The 15,192-nt window shown below is 38.1% G+C and overlaps 3 protein-coding genes across 3 annotated transcripts; all 3 read left to right on the top strand.

The window, feature by feature from the left end:
• Window positions 1–1,420: 1,420 nt before the first annotated feature.
• Window positions 1,421–2,728, top strand: calhm3 (calcium homeostasis modulator 3). Its single transcript, XM_073833609.1, has 3 exons — window positions 1,421–1,707; window positions 1,790–2,045; window positions 2,276–2,728. Exons 1-3 carry the CDS (start codon window positions 1,421–1,423, stop codon window positions 2,726–2,728), a joined length of 996 nt encoding a protein of 331 aa, XP_073689710.1.
• A 955-nt stretch (window positions 2,729–3,683) lies between these two features.
• Window positions 3,684–5,798, top strand: calhm1a (calcium homeostasis modulator 1a). The gene is made up of 2 exons (XM_073834631.1): window positions 3,684–4,232; window positions 5,304–5,798. The coding sequence occupies exons 1-2, from the start codon at window positions 3,684–3,686 to the stop codon at window positions 5,796–5,798; spliced, it is 1,044 nt and encodes a 347-aa protein (XP_073690732.1).
• A 3,402-nt stretch (window positions 5,799–9,200) lies between these two features.
• Window positions 9,201–11,106, top strand: LOC141325083 (calcium homeostasis modulator protein 2-like). Its single transcript, XM_073833591.1, has 2 exons — window positions 9,201–9,746; window positions 10,723–11,106. The coding sequence occupies exons 1-2, from the start codon at window positions 9,201–9,203 to the stop codon at window positions 11,104–11,106; spliced, it is 930 nt and encodes a 309-aa protein (XP_073689692.1).
• Window positions 11,107–15,192: the final 4,086 nt, after the last annotated feature.

The following is a 15,192-nucleotide window of genomic DNA, read 5'->3' as shown; positions in this document are numbered from 1 at the left end:
GAATTATCAACTAAGATGTTATGATAGTGTTTGGTTCAATGTATATTCAAACTAATGAATCTTTAAGTTTAATATAAGTATGATCTTTTTTTTTTTTTTTGCCTTTTACAAATAAAATTTGTATTCAAAATACAATAAATCTCATAAATCACACTTGAAATATTGTTCAAATTATAATTGTTATTGATTTAACTATTGGAAGATGTAAGCAAAATCTTATTAGGTAAATATAACCCATCTTATTAAGTTAGGCTATATGTTTCTGTGTTTCGGTAGTGACAAATCTGGGGAGAGGACAAATTTTCCAATACTTTCTGAAAATACAATATGAGAATTAACTGCACAATTAGAAATCTGTAGGCTACCTTGGATATTATACAATTTGCATACATTCAAAATTTTCGGGAAAAGACGCTTTCAACGCTGACTTTTAACCAATTCTGTAGAATGGCCCATATACAAAGGTTTTTGTGCCAAAGAGCTCTTCGCTTATAATCACTAATAAAGCTGTCACTCATCTTAGTTCATCGCGAGCTCACAAAGTTACTTATAATATAAGCTGAATATCTTATTTACATCGCGTCTATACTTTGTAGCAGCAATTTGAGCGGTGAGTGGATGTTAACCTAAACGCCTCTGATTGGCTGTTAGGTTCAAGAAATCAGCAGATATGTCTGTGATTGGCTACATTGCTCAACACACTGTAATGCGCTGAGTCAGGGTTAGGGATAGCTCGCCTAACTCACGTTGCAGCAGAAGAATTAAACAAACCGCACATGGGTCGCATTCCACAACTTGAGCTTTATTCTCCTGGCAACAGCGTTACTTATTAAAAGAAGACAACTTATATGAGCAACAGAAATTAAAAGTAAAAACCATCGCACCCGCACACATGCGGTACTCTTGGCATATATCTGCAGACTGTGCCCAGAACGGAACTCTGCTCTTAAAGGAGCCACAACATTTTTCACCCGTTACAACACGTTAAAATAGAAACCGATCTCCAGAGTCCAAAGCGTAACGCAATGAATAGTTCGTTTTTAAAAACATTAAAAACGAAAATATTAAATATTTTACACCATCTGATTGAAAGGGAAAAAAGCAAACTCGTTTTAAGAACTTTTAAACTCAGGTATTTGCACACACATTTGGGTGTGGCCAGAGGAAGCAGGTGCGCGCGTCCTCCAAGTGAACCCATCACACTTCAGCACGCAGAGCTTAAGATGCGTTAATATTTGTGAAACATTCGTTTCCACGATCAGTATAATTACTTTCAAATTAAATTAACCATTTATCAAGGTTTTTTTTCGTTTGTCTTTTTCGCAGACTTGAACGGCGCAGATTGCACAACAACCTATCAGATAAGTAGCCTACGTTTGACACATCCGCAGCCTCTGATAGCTATAACGTAAACTAATTAATGGATCGTTTAAAGTTAGTTCTGCAATATTTCCAGTCAAATTCTGAGTCTATCTCCAATGGTATCTGTATAATATTGTCACTGATAAGCGTCAAGCTGTATACAAGTTTTGATTTCAACTGCCCCTGTTTACCGCAATACAACAAGATGTATGCACTGGGAGTCATGTTCGTCCCTCCGATTATATTGTTCTGTTTGGGAGTGTTAGTTAATCGTCATACAGGGGTGCTGATGGAAGAGTGGGTCAGACCCCTGGGCAAGAGAACAAAAAATCCAGCAGTGGTAAAGTAAGCTTGAAGCTTAATACTACTCATTTATTATTATTAGCCTATTAATTATATAAAAGTTCTTATATTATGCTTCTTCCAGATTTTTGCTGTCTTCAATGTTGCAACGAGCACTTCTAGCCCCCATGGTCTGGATTCTGATGACACTCTTGGATGGAAAATGTTTCATCTGTGCATTTAGTATGAATGTAGACCCTAAATATTTTACAGGAATACCAAACAGCACTGGGCTAGAACTGATTAAGATCATGGCTAAGGTGCCTTGCAAAGAAGATGTCATCTTCAAAAACACCAGTTTTCGGAAAGCCGTCTCGCGCTACGTGCGTTGTTACTCTCAGGTGAATGGGTTTCCACACATTTTTGCACATTTTTTCAAAGCTTACATTGTCTTTAGTCAAAGAACCCTGATGTCAATGTCATCTTGACTTGATAGCTTCTAAGTAAGATTGAGCTGTACAAAGTTGAAAGGAGCAGACCTTTAGCAAATCTGTAGGTGGTTAAAATCCTTTCATGCTTTGCATAACCAGATGATTCATCTATTCTTCTTGTACAATTTATCTTCTCTAAGGCAATAGGCTGGTCAATCCTCCTCTTCTTCATTTTTCTGGGCGCTGTGGGTCGTGTCCTCAAGCCTTGCTTCAATCACGCCACTTTTCTGCAGACTCGCTACTGGAGCAATTATCTGGACATTGAGCAGAAGCTCTTCGACGAGACCTGTGTCCTTCATGCCAGAGATTTTGCCAGAAAATGCGTGGTGCAGTTTTTTGAGAGTATGCGAGAAGATGCAACTCTGAGAATGCCCCTCTCAAGTGCACTCAGACGTAGCACAATCCCTAATGAATATGAAGAGGAAGAAGAGGAGCGTCTACATGGCATAACCAGACATGATCAAGTGGATCATTTGCTGCAAACCTGGTATGAGTGCAAACCAGAGCTGGATGTGACCAAGATGGCCTATAAGCCCAAAGTATGTATCACCTGGGAAGATCACAATGGAAAAGCATTGTTCTCTGAAGTGTAAAATCTCTTAAATAAGAATGAATGTCAATAAGTGACATGTTCATGAAATATTCATAAAGATAATGAAAAATGTTGATGCTAGAATTGTAATAATTTGAGAACTATATGACTAACTAATGTTAATTCAGAAAGCTTAAAAAGCTTTCATGCTGGTGCATTAGGTTTATAATAATTATATATAATTTCTGTTTTCATCAAAGTTGCAATGGGCCTTCAGGCCCCCTTAGGATTCTAATGCAAATATGCCTGCATATTTAGTATGAATCAAAACTATCAGATTATTGTCAATTCAGAAAGCCTTGTTTTAACCTTCCTCAAACGCTTGCATTCTGGCACATTTGAATATGCTGGGATTTAGTTTGTGTATTTTTGCATGTCTCTTTCCACACGCATTACACAAAGACCTCATGGATAGAGCTTCAATGCAAATTACTACAAACCTTGGCAACACCTGAACAAATATGCATGTATTGTGTATGTATTTGTCTGTATATTCTGTATTTATTAATAATACTAACTAATAAAAATATGTTTATCATTTTAGTCGCATGGCGGTTCGGCCACTGTGTTTTGTGTTTGTTATGTTGTCCATGTTTTGAAATGTACTTCTGCCACACCTTTTGTGTAAAAGATAGTTTGTCTTGTAGTAATGTATTATGTTTGAAAGTAAACAATTTAAGCACTGGACAATGCCAGGACAAAAATCACACCCAACTCTTTAGTTGAGGATGTGTTGGAGCCTCCAAAGGAGGGGCCTGTCACTCATGTGTATCCGTGCATTGAGGCGACCTGGTGAACCTTTCCTCACTTTGGAGTCCAGCAGTCTTGCTCTTTTTTCTCTCTGACAAGATAGAGTAAGTCTTTGATTATTATAACAAGATGAATCATTTATTTTTGCTTAACTGTACTAATTCAATCTGCTGTTTTGCTCTAAAAGGTGAACTGACTTTTTGAAAATGGATAAGTTTCGGATTATGGTCCAGTTTTTGCAAGCCAACCAAGAGTCCTTCATGAATGGCATCTGTGGGATCATGGCTCTGGCAAGTGCTCAGATGTATTCCTCTTTTGAGTTCACTTGTCCTTGTCTTCCAGACTACAATTACGCGTATGGAATTGGCATTCTAATCGTTCCGCCAATATGGTTCTTTTTACTTGGATACGTACTGAACAACAACATATCAATATTAACCGAAGAATGGAAGAGGCCGGTTGGAAAACGCAGGAAAGATCCGGCCGTTTTGCGTTACATGTTTAGCTCCATGACGCAGCGCGCTTTAATCGCTCCGGCTGTATGGGTAGCTGTGACTTTAATGGATGGCAAGAGCTTTTTGTGTGCTTTCAGCGCCACAACGGATTTATCCGAGTTCCTCAACGAGAGCTATCAAAGCATGCCCAAAAAGGAGCTTCTAAAATTACAAGCAAGGATTCCGTGCAAAGACGTATTTGATGGACATGAGATTATTTCCAGAGAAGCAGCCACTAGGTATATTCGCTGTTTGTCACAGGTAATGATATTATTTCACAGCTTCAAAATGAAAATAGGTTTGCTAGCCTACTAATAACGCTGGTTAAAGAAGCCTAATATTTGTAATTTTGTAACATTTAGCCTCCCTGGTAGCGCATCACAGAGATGTCTATTTGATGTCTGTATTTACATCTGCAAGACATACTTTTTGGTATTTGCTTATCTGCAAGTCTATAGGACGTTTCCTATTAGATGTCAAATAGACGTTTAGAAAACGCATTTAGGATGTTTATAATTTAGAATGTATGTAAAACTGATAGGCTATCTTATTGCAGATGAACTTACGTTTGCAAACAACCAATCATAAGCTGTTTCAGTGCTTGCCTCATTAAATATTCATAGGCTTGTAGAAACTTTAAACGTACTACGTGGAGAGATGAGATTACTAGAACCTATTGTTGTTTTTGTATATTTCATACGAATTAAATACAAACTTATACAAGAGGGTATATCTGATCACAATGAATTTATTTAAAGTATTATAAGAGAAATTATGTATGATTCAGTAAGATAATGTGGAAACTATATTGTCTATATAAAACTATGCGTAATATAAAAATGTGACCCTGTACCACAAAACCAGTCATAAGTAGCACGGGTATATTACAATAGCCAACAATACATTGTATGGGTAAAAATTATAGATTTTTCTTTTATGCCAAAAATCATATTAGGCTACTAGCTAAAGATCATGTTCCATTAAGATATTTTGTTTCGTTATTTGATATTTTATGTCAAAACTTAATTTTTGATTAGTAGTTTGCATTGCTAATAGCTTCATTTGGACAACTTTTAAGGCGATTTGCTCAATATTTTGAGCAGATGTTCAAATAGTTGTATCTCGGCCAAATATTGTCCTATCTTAACAAACCATACATCGATGGAAAGCTTTTATTTTTTTACATTTATTCAGCTTTCAGATGATGTATAAATCTCACTTTCAAAAACTGGTTTTGTGGTCCTGGATCACAAATATAGCTATATAAAACCACATATGCCTATTGTTTTATTTTAAATTAATCTTTTCTAATGTTTTACTTCTCTTTTTTAGGCTTGTGGATGGAGCTTTTTAATGGTAATAACTGTAGCAGCCTTTTTGATAAGAGCGATAAGACCTTGTTTTACCCAAGCCGCTTTTCTTAAAACCAAATATTGGTCGCACTACATTGATACAGAGCGCAAACTATTCGACGAAACGTGCAAAGAGCACGCCAAGAGCTTCGCTAAGGTCTGTATACAGCAGTACTTCGAGAGCATCAGTGGTGAAATTGTTCCACAACTCGAGCTACCCACGAAGAAAGGGAAAGGCAATAAAGATGAGGATGGGGAAAAACAGAAGAGTGACGAGGAGAAGCTTCTTGGGGTCCGAAAAGAAGACGACATGAATAAAGTGCTGTGGAACTGGCATACATGTAAACCCGCACTGAAGCTGCATAAACGCGCTGAAGATATGAATGGACATGCGCACTTGGATACACTCAGCCTCTCAGATGAGCGCTACATTCCTATGAAAACAACAGCGGCGGCATACTACTCCAAAGTTTGATTTAACGTTTAATCTTTTTATGAATTGAATGAAGGTGGTATAGCACTGTCAAGATCTCATTTCCATTTTAGGCTAGCCTATATCCTCCTGAGACTCAGTCAATCAATGGATCCACTATTGTAAACATATGTGACCCTGGACCACAAAACCAGTATTAAGTAACACGGGTATTTGTAGCAATAGCCCAAAAATACATTGTTTTGGTCAAAATGATCGATTTTTCTTTTATGCCAAAAATTATTGGGATATTAAGAAAAGATCATGTTGCATGAAGATATTTTGTAAATTTCCTACCATAAATATATTAAAACGTCATAGGCGATTTTCTCAATATTTTGATTTTTTTTAAATCAGATTCCAGATTTTCAAATAGGTGTATCTCGGCCAAACGTTTACCCTTATGACTAGTTTTGTGGTCCAGGGTCACATATGTTGTTTGTTACCTTCAATAATAGGATATCATGCGCTTTTCTGTGATAACGTCAAGCAACACAGGTGTGACATGACAAATGATGATGACGATGTTAAGAATGAATGTCACTCTTTTCTCTTCTTCTTATGCAACAAATAAGTTTCACTAAAATTAAATGATAGGTACATTTTAATTCATATCAATGACATGTCAGCAGCTGCTGGCGTCACTCCGGGGATAATTCTTACGGTAATTTAGCCTCACCTATGGCAAGTTGCTAGTTTACCACATCCGAAATGATGTTTCTCACAGTCACAACAATGTTATTTTCCAACAAAACCTGCCGCAAGAGTTTGTGATTGTAAGACTTGCTTAGTAGCCCAACTGTTGAGTTTACACCACCTGGTGGTCTTAAGTAACGTTTCACTCTCAAAAAATATTTAGTTATGCTCTCCAGTTTAAAGCAGCAGTGTTTATTAAGTCAGTTACATAAATGATAATGTACCCACCTTATTTTTCCCGTAAGAGTAAGCGCGACAATTTGTGACCTTGGAACACGAAACGAGTCATAAGTAGCACGGATATACTCGTAGAAATAGCCAACAAAACATTGTACGGGTGAAAATTATTGATTTTTCTTGTATGCCAAAAATCATTAGGATAAGTAAAGATCATGTTCCGTGAAGATATTTTGTCCATTTCCTACCGTAAATATAACAGAACTTAATTTGGACAACTTTAAAGGCGATTTTCTCAATGTTTTAATTTTTTTACACCCTCAGATTCCAGATTTTCAAATATTCTAACAAACCATACATCAATAAAAAGCTTATTTATTCAGCTTTCAGATGATGTAAAAAAATCTCAATTTAATAAAATTGACCCTTATGACTTTTGGTCACTTATGATTTTGTGGTCCAGGGTCACTTTTGTAATTTTTATGGGTCTGACTTCCGCTCTCATCTGCGTCCAGCTATTTTTAGCTGTAAAAACAGCTCGTTTTGCTGCTTGATATTAGAAATTGATGTGTCTTACCATATTCTTTAATGTATTATTTTAATTATGAACACGCTGGTTTGCAGTGCAAACAGTTTTACATTATACTGCACATCATTTTTCATATTATTTTATAAAGGCTAATTGACCAGAAGCTTCATCCATACACTGTAAAAAGTTTTTACCAGTTTCAACTTAAAAACCTAAGTTCAGCAGCTGCCTTAAAATTTTAAGTTAAATCAGCTTAAAACTCAAAAGTCATTTGAACTTATTACAATAAAAAATAGTTGATTTAACTTGTGAGTTGAAATGACTCACATATTAACTTTTAAAGTTGATTTAACCTAAAATTTTTAGGCAGCTGCTAAACTTAAGTTTTTAAGTTGAAACTGGTGAAAACTTTTTACAGTGTAGTCTTACTTCCGCATTGAAGAATAAGGTGAATATGGTTTTAGGGGTCCAGGGCTCCATACACTCTTAAAATCAAAGGTGCTTCACGATGCCATAGAAGAACGTTTTTTTTGTCTAAATGGTTCCATAAAGAACCTTAAACATCTGAAGAGCCTTTCTGTTTCACAAAAGGGTCTTTGTGGCGAAAGAAGGTTCTTCAGATTATAAAAAGGTAAGAAAGAGATGGTTAATTTACCATCAGTCAAAGGTTCTTTAATGAACCATCTCTTTCTTACCTTTTTGTAATCTGAAGAACCTTTTTTCACCACAAAGACCCTTTTGTGAAACAGAAAGGCTCTTCAGATGTTTAATGTTCTTTATGGAACCATTTGTGGAACCAAAAATGGTTCTTCTATGGCAACACTCGAAGAATCCTTTAAAGCACCTTTATTTTTAAGAGTGTGAGCCTCAGCAAACTTACAAGGGGGCCTCAAAATGAATTAAATAAAGACAGAAATAACTAGAAAAGGTAAACAAACAAAAAATGAAGACATTTCATATTTTATTCACCCTTAAATTTGGGGAATTATAAAATGCAATTATATTAATTTATAAGTATAGTTAGTTACTTATTTTAATGTATGGATGCTATCCTAATAAAAAAAAAAAAAAAAAAACGTTAGAAACTTACTTCAGAACTCACTTACTAATCACGGGGGATCCGTTTTATGACGTAGTTTTTGAGATGATCTCTTCATTACGAAATGTTCTGTGATCTTCAATGCTCCCATTTTGTATGCCTCCCTAATTAAATACACCTAGTTTAATTCCAAGACCTGCAAAAGGAGTGTCAGATAATTAAAAAACACAAACAAACAAACAAACAAACAAACAAACAAACAAACAAACAAACCAACAAAAAATACCTGGAACATAGAAACCACTGTATTACCCTTTTTACTGGGTCTCAGGAGGTAATTAATTTTGAACAATATGTTGGATGACATATATATGTAGAGAGAGAAAAAGACAGAGAAAGATAGAGAAAGAATGAAAGTTTTTTTTGTCTCATCTTTCTTAATTACATAAACCCAACCTGTTTTAGTTAAATGCTTATTAGTTCCACTGGGGTTGAAACCAGATTGTAATTGCTGTTGGTGATTCACTGCTGCATGTACATATCAGACAGAGCGATGGAATGAAATCACTTCTTGACCACAACAAATACAGCTACATACACGCAGTTTTTGTTTTGTTTTTACAATCTGCGTCTGGTTGTACATAATTTTAAAACGTTTTGGATGTTCAGCAAGACCATTTGTACTCTCTGGCAAAGAAATGTAAGTCTTCATTTCAGAAATAATTTGAGTTTTCAGCTGATTTTTGGTTTTGAGCGGCACATTTGCCCAACAAATTGCTTTTTTATAAATTGAATGTATGATTACATTTATTGATTTAGAAATGGTGTAATGAAGCTGTTTCTGTTTTGCCCCTCTTTTCATTTAAAGGATTTACTTACACATCCGTCTTTGTAAGGTTTAAGAGACAATAATCATCAACAGTGAAAAGAAACAGAAAGAGAAACATACCTGTATCAAAAAAAGATGTCTGTTTTCATCTCAGAATACATCAAATTCATTGCACTTTACTTCAAGAGTAAGGATGTCGTGCTCTTCAATAGCCTCGTCGGTTTGGGAACAATGGTTGGTCAGACCGCATACAACATCTTAGCTTTCAACTGTCCATGTTTACCAAAGAAGAATTACCTGTATGGCCTGACTGCCATTGGTGTACCAGCCCTGGCTTTATTTATCATAGGTGTGATGCTGAATCAAAATACCTGGGACATTGTGTCAGAGTGCCGAAGCAGACGATGCAGGAAATTATCACTGACTGCTGCTTTTGCTCTGCTGGGCTCCATTGTGGGCAGAGCGGTCGTTGCCCCTGTCACCTGGGCTGTAATTTCCCTCCTGAGAGGGGAGGCGTATGTCTGTGCTTTCAGCGAGTTCACAAACCCCTCATCTTTGAATGTCTTCTTTTCAACTACACCCGGTCCAGATATCATGGCCAGGTTTCCGTGTAAAGATGTACCTGATCAATTTATAAACTACACACAAGTGGTTGAACGCCAGTTAAAGTACGAATCCCAGGTACTTATCACTTTTTATAGTGTTGTTGAAGGGATCGTTCAAACAAAAATGAAAATTACCCCATTATTTACTCACCCTCAAGGCATCCTAGGTGTATATGACTTCTTTCTTTCAGAAAAATACAATCAGAGTTATACTTAAAAAAGAGTCCTGACTCTTCCAATCTTTATAATGGCAGTGAATGGGGTTTCAGATTTTGAAGTTCAATAAAAGTGCATCCATTCAACATAAAATGTACTCCACACAGCTCCAGGGGGTTAATAAAGGCCTAAGAAAAACAGAAACTTTTTAAACTTCATAAACCGTAATCACTAGCTTTTGCTAACTGTCGTACCCATGTTCGAGAGAGTGCTGTTCCAGTGAATGACGTAGGATGTAGGTGTAGTGTAAGCTCCGGTCAGAATATGCTGTTTAAAGTACAAAACCAGTCTCCTCTTTGCTTATATCAACATTTTTTTTACAAATCTTTATTTTGTACTTCTAATTCATGGCTGGTGTTTTGTTTTGCTTTCTCCACTTTGCTTCCACGTTTGTCACTGCATTCGCCTTCATCATTTGCTGGAATGCCACTCTTGTGAATGTGCGTGTGACAGCGGAAGCTAGGATTATGGTTTATAGCATTTTAATTAGGGTTCATTTTCTTACACAACTGTGTAATTCAGTTCCGAAGGCCTTTTTTTAACCACCCGAGGTGTGGAGCACTTTTTTTTTTTTGATGGATGCACTTTATTGAACTTCAAAATTTCAACAGCCATTCACTGCTATTATAAAGCTTGGAAGAGCCAGGACATTTTTAAATATAACTCCAACTGTATTTGTCTGAAAGAAGAAAGTCTTATACACCAAGGATGGCTTGAGGGTGAGTAAATCATGGGGTAATTTTCATTTTTGGGTAAACTAACCCTTTAAACTTCCTAATTGCATGAACACTTCTGATGTACAACTCTATCCTCTTTTTTTTTTTTTCATCATCTAGCTGTTGGGCTGGTTGCTGGTGGGAATCATCTCCCTCGCTGTCTTTGTGCTCCTCTGTCTGAAAAATTGCGTCTCTCCTCTTGGCTATCAGCAGGAGGCGTACTGGTCCCAGTACTGCTTAAGTGAGCAAGCTCTTTTTCAGCGTACAGCTGAAGTGCATGCTAAATACCATGCTGCTGAAAATGTCAAGAGTTTCTTTGGCTTTGTGGCTTTGGAAAATCAGGAGAAGCAGCTTCTAGAAGGCTGCAAGGAAATCAAGAGCAACATTCCCAGATTGGAATGGAACCGCGTCACTGGGGTTTACATGTACAGAGAGACTGTTGATACTCCCATCTACAGCCGCTTGAACAAATGGGCCATGTACACAAACGAACACGACTGTTAAGTAACTGACAAAGAAGTGGACTTTCTATCTTTTCAGTGTGACAAATTAGTGCCTAATTAATGAATAATACTACACACCCAAAAACTAATAGCTTTGGTTTGCAGAAACACCCAAGAAATGTGTGCCACACAGACAATAAAATAATAATGAAAGAAATCTTGCATAACAAATAATTGTTGTGTTAATTAAATAGAAAAAGCTTGTGATTATTTTTATTTCAATGCTATACCGTAGTCTTTCAAAATCTTTTCTTGAAAGCTGAATGTCAAAACATAGTCTGTGCATTCCTAAAATGGCTACTGTTGCTGTTAAATGCAAGCTATTTTACATTTTACATTTTAGTGAGGCATATTTACATTTTTGTTAAAGGGTTCATCAGATGTTTACTTTTACATGTAGGGTGAACATAAATGTGTTTGAAGTGTGTGAACTTTAAAGATAAAAATCCACCCAGCGGTTTTAATTTAATCTGTAAAAATATTTTACCCTTTTTCAAATCAAGCCATTATCAGAATCTAAAGTAAAAAAAAGGCTGGTCACTCCACAGAGAGAGGAGAGGGGTGGGGCGAGCAGAGCTCATTAGCATTTAAAGCTACATCCACCAGAATAGGCTGATTTTTTTTTTTTTTTTTTTTTTTTTTGGCAAGGTAAAAGGGTGTTTTTTAAACTACCATTAAGAAATTTTAACCAAAGCATGTTATAGACTTTTCATTAAGACTTGTGGAAAATGGGCATCCGATGACTCCTTCAAATATTTGCAGGAGGATTATTATTGAAATTCTATGTATCAGTTTTACAGTATAGTGTACAATCTGTTTTGCTTACTGTGCCTTGAGACCCACTGTCTCAATACTATCAAATAATTAACCTTTATGTATTTATATTTTTCAGCCTTTACATATTTATATTTTTCAGCCTTTAGTTGATTTCAAAACCCATGCAACTGACCCTTCGCAAGGAGTATGATTGACAGGTGATCTGCTCTATCATAATGCCTAATCTGCCATTTTTGTCTGAAAAACAAACCAGATAGAAGAGTAACACCGGTGACAAATGGTGTGTACTAATGTCTAAAGAGGAAAGAAATGATAGATTGATTGATTGATGTGCCACTTTAACTGAGGTGCTACTGATCTGTAAAAACACATTAAAGGGCCACAAAATGGTATTTATTGTTGGAATTTCTTTGTTTCATACTTAGTAACCTGCTCTGTCAGCATATTGTCAGTTTCCTCTTTGCTCCGCAATGTATTGTTCACTGCATGAGAACATGATGTGTGACGTGAGAGCGCCTTGGCTTGTCAGACATGGCAACAGAAACAAAGGGGGGGGGGGGGTCTTTGCGAAGGGTCAATTTGGGTGGCACTAAATATGTCACTTATAATTAAAACTAAAGCTTACAAAATGTTTTTTTTTTTGCCTTGAACTGACCATGGTAGAAGTAAACTAGAGCTGAGATTATTCATAGCTACACTATGTAACCTTTTTTGGTCAAAGCCGAAGTCATATCTAAAGAGTGGTGTAGCTAAAAGTTTGTTGTCATAAAAAGTGAGAAATATTGACCATGACAAACCATGCAAAATAGCAAATAAAAATACATAAATAAACTCCAAAAGCAAAAAGGAAAAATGTTAAGAGTTTAAAGGTCCCATATTGTACACATTTCTGGAGGTTTATTTTAGTTGTTGATGTCCTTAAGAATATATATATGCGGTATAAGTGCCAAAATCCATCCCAATATATTTTTACAGCTCATTTTTAAGGAGCTCTGTCAAAAACAGGTCGATTTTGGCCCATCTAATTAATATTCATGAGCCTCTCTTCTGATTGGCCTGTTGTTTTTTGAGTGACGCACAGCCAGGCCAATCACAGGTAACTACGGTCATGTATCGTTGTAGCCGAACCCAGAGCCATAGAGAGAGCCTAGCCTGCTGATACTCAACAACATATTTCAGAATGATCATTAATGTTTTTTTCTTTTTCAAACATCGAATGCAGTAAGCTACATAACTGTTGCTTTAGTAAAGCCCCTTTCACGGTATACCAAACACGCCAAGCTAACGCGCTGCCAGGACTGGCCCAATAAGACCAGAACATCAACACAGCCGGCTCAAGCGGAAAGAACCCGGGAGCCAGGAGCTGTGTTTGCATCCAGATTATAAAACCTAACGAAAGTATGGGGAGAGGACCAGCCTGCCGCCATACAAATATCCTCCAGGGGAACCCCTCTAAACAAAGCCAGGGAGGAGCCCACTCCCCTGGTAGAATGAGCTCTAATGTCCAAAGGTGAAGGCAACCCGCGCACCTCATAGGCCATAGAAATAGCATCCCTAACCCAATGGGATATTGTGTGCTTTGAGGTGGCTAGCCCTCTGCGGCCTGCACCAAAACACCGCAGCAGCTACTGAGACTTACGCCACTGACTAGAGCGGCCTCAAAAATGCTTTGACCAGGCCAGGTGCAAACTCGATGCAGGACCCGTCTACGCAAAGGGCCTGTAAATCCCCGACGCGCTTCAAAGAGGACAACGCCAATAGCAAAGTGACTTTTAACGTCAGAATCCTCTCAGAATCCCCCTGACTCTAAAGGTTCAAATGGGGGCTCAACTAACCCCTTCAGGACAACAGAAAGTCCCAAGAGGGGAAACTAGGAGGACGAACTGGCCTCAAGCGCTTAACCCCACGCATAAAATAGGAGACCAAACGGTGTCTACCTAAAGGGACACCGTCGGAACCCCTCAGGGCAGCAATAGCTGCAACATAAACTCTCAGGGTGGTAGCGGCCGCTCCAGCTGAAAACTTATCTTGTAGAAACTCCAGCACTGAGCCGACCTCACCCTGCCTAAGACCGCTGGAATGAGCTTGACCGGAGGGAAGACATAAAGCTGCCTGTCCGGCCAGGGATGCGCCAGCGCATCGATCCCCAGGGGGGCAGGATGAGAAAGGGAGAACCAAAGGGAGCACTGGGACGACTCCTGAGATGCAAAGAGGTCTACCTCTGCCGCGCCGAAGCGTTCCCAAATCTGAGCCACTGTCTGGCGGTTCAGCATCCATTCCCCTGACCTGAGTTTCTGTCTCGACAGAAAATCCGCCGCAAGGTTCAAGACCCCTGGAACATGAACTGCTCTCAGGGACAGGAATTTGTCCTGAGCCCAAAGGAGGAGATGATGTGCATGCCTGTCCAGGGTGCGCGACCAAGAACCCACCTGGCGGTTGATGTGTGACACCACTGCCATATGTGACCCTGGATCACAAAACCAGTCATAAGGTTAAATTTGACAAAACTGAGATTTATACATCATATGAAAGCTCAATAAATAAGCTTTCTATTGATATATGGTTTGTTAGGATAGGACAATATTTGGCTGAGATACATCTATTTGAAATCAGAAATCTGAGAATGCAAAAAAATCTAAAAGACTGAGAAAATCACCTTTAAAGTTCTCCAAATTAGGTTCTTAACAATGCATATTACAAATCAAAAATTACATTTTGATATGTTTACAGTAGGAATTTTACAAAAAAATCTTCATGGAACATGAACTTTACTTAATTTCTTAATGATTTTTGGCATAAAAGAAAAATCAAAAATTTTGACCCATGCAATGTATTTTTGGCTATTGCTACAAATATACCCCAGCGACTTAAGACTGGTTTTGTGGTCCAGGGTCACATATTGTCCGTCCTGACGATTACATGAGAGTGCGACAGGAACGGAAGAAAGTGAACAAGAGCCAGAAAGACTGCTCTCAGTTCCAGACTGTTTATGTGCCAAGTGAGGAACTTGCCCGTCCACAGACCACAAGCCGGTCTGCCCTCGAAGACCGCGCCCCAACCCGAAAGGGAGGCATCCGTCGAGATCATCTGGCGACGGCAGACTACTCCCTTTCTCACCCCTGTCTGGAGAAAGACGGGGTCTCGCCACACTGAGAGGGCATGGAGACAAACACCTGAAACTGGCAGTGGGCGGAGAGACGGCCTTGATGGGTGCACTCCCACTGACTTCATCCACCATAGAAATGGCTTCATGTGGAGCAGCCCCAAGGGAAGAACTGGGGAGGCCGCTGCTAATAGGCCTAGGACCCTG

This window comes from Garra rufa, chromosome 2 (assembly GCF_049309525.1).
Source record: "Garra rufa chromosome 2, GarRuf1.0, whole genome shotgun sequence".
NCBI lineage: Eukaryota > Metazoa > Chordata > Actinopteri > Cypriniformes > Cyprinidae > Garra > Garra rufa.
The sequence above is the reverse complement of the archived record's forward strand: the minus strand, read 5'-3'. Positions and strand labels throughout refer to the sequence as shown.

Bases quoted from the DNA above. Each gene is read 5' to 3' on its own strand.
- calhm3 (XM_073833609.1), top strand. From the start codon at position 1,421: ATGGATCGTTTAAAGTTAGTTCTGCAATATTTCCAGTCAAATTCTGAG. The intron at 1,708-1,789 runs GTAAGCTTGAAG...TGCTTCTTCCAG, and splicing joins AAAAATCCAGCAGTGGTAAA to ATTTTTGCTGTCTTCAATGT. The intron at 2,046-2,275 runs GTGAATGGGTTT...ATCTTCTCTAAG, and splicing joins ACGTGCGTTGTTACTCTCAG to GCAATAGGCTGGTCAATCCT.
- calhm1a (XM_073834631.1), top strand. From the start codon at position 3,684: ATGGATAAGTTTCGGATTATGGTCCAGTTTTTGCAAGCCAACCAAGAG. The intron at 4,233-5,303 runs GTAATGATATTA...TCTCTTTTTTAG, and splicing joins ATATTCGCTGTTTGTCACAG to GCTTGTGGATGGAGCTTTTT.
- LOC141325083 (XM_073833591.1), top strand. From the start codon at position 9,201: ATGTCTGTTTTCATCTCAGAATACATCAAATTCATTGCACTTTACTTC. The intron at 9,747-10,722 runs GTACTTATCACT...TTCATCATCTAG, and splicing joins AGTTAAAGTACGAATCCCAG to CTGTTGGGCTGGTTGCTGGT.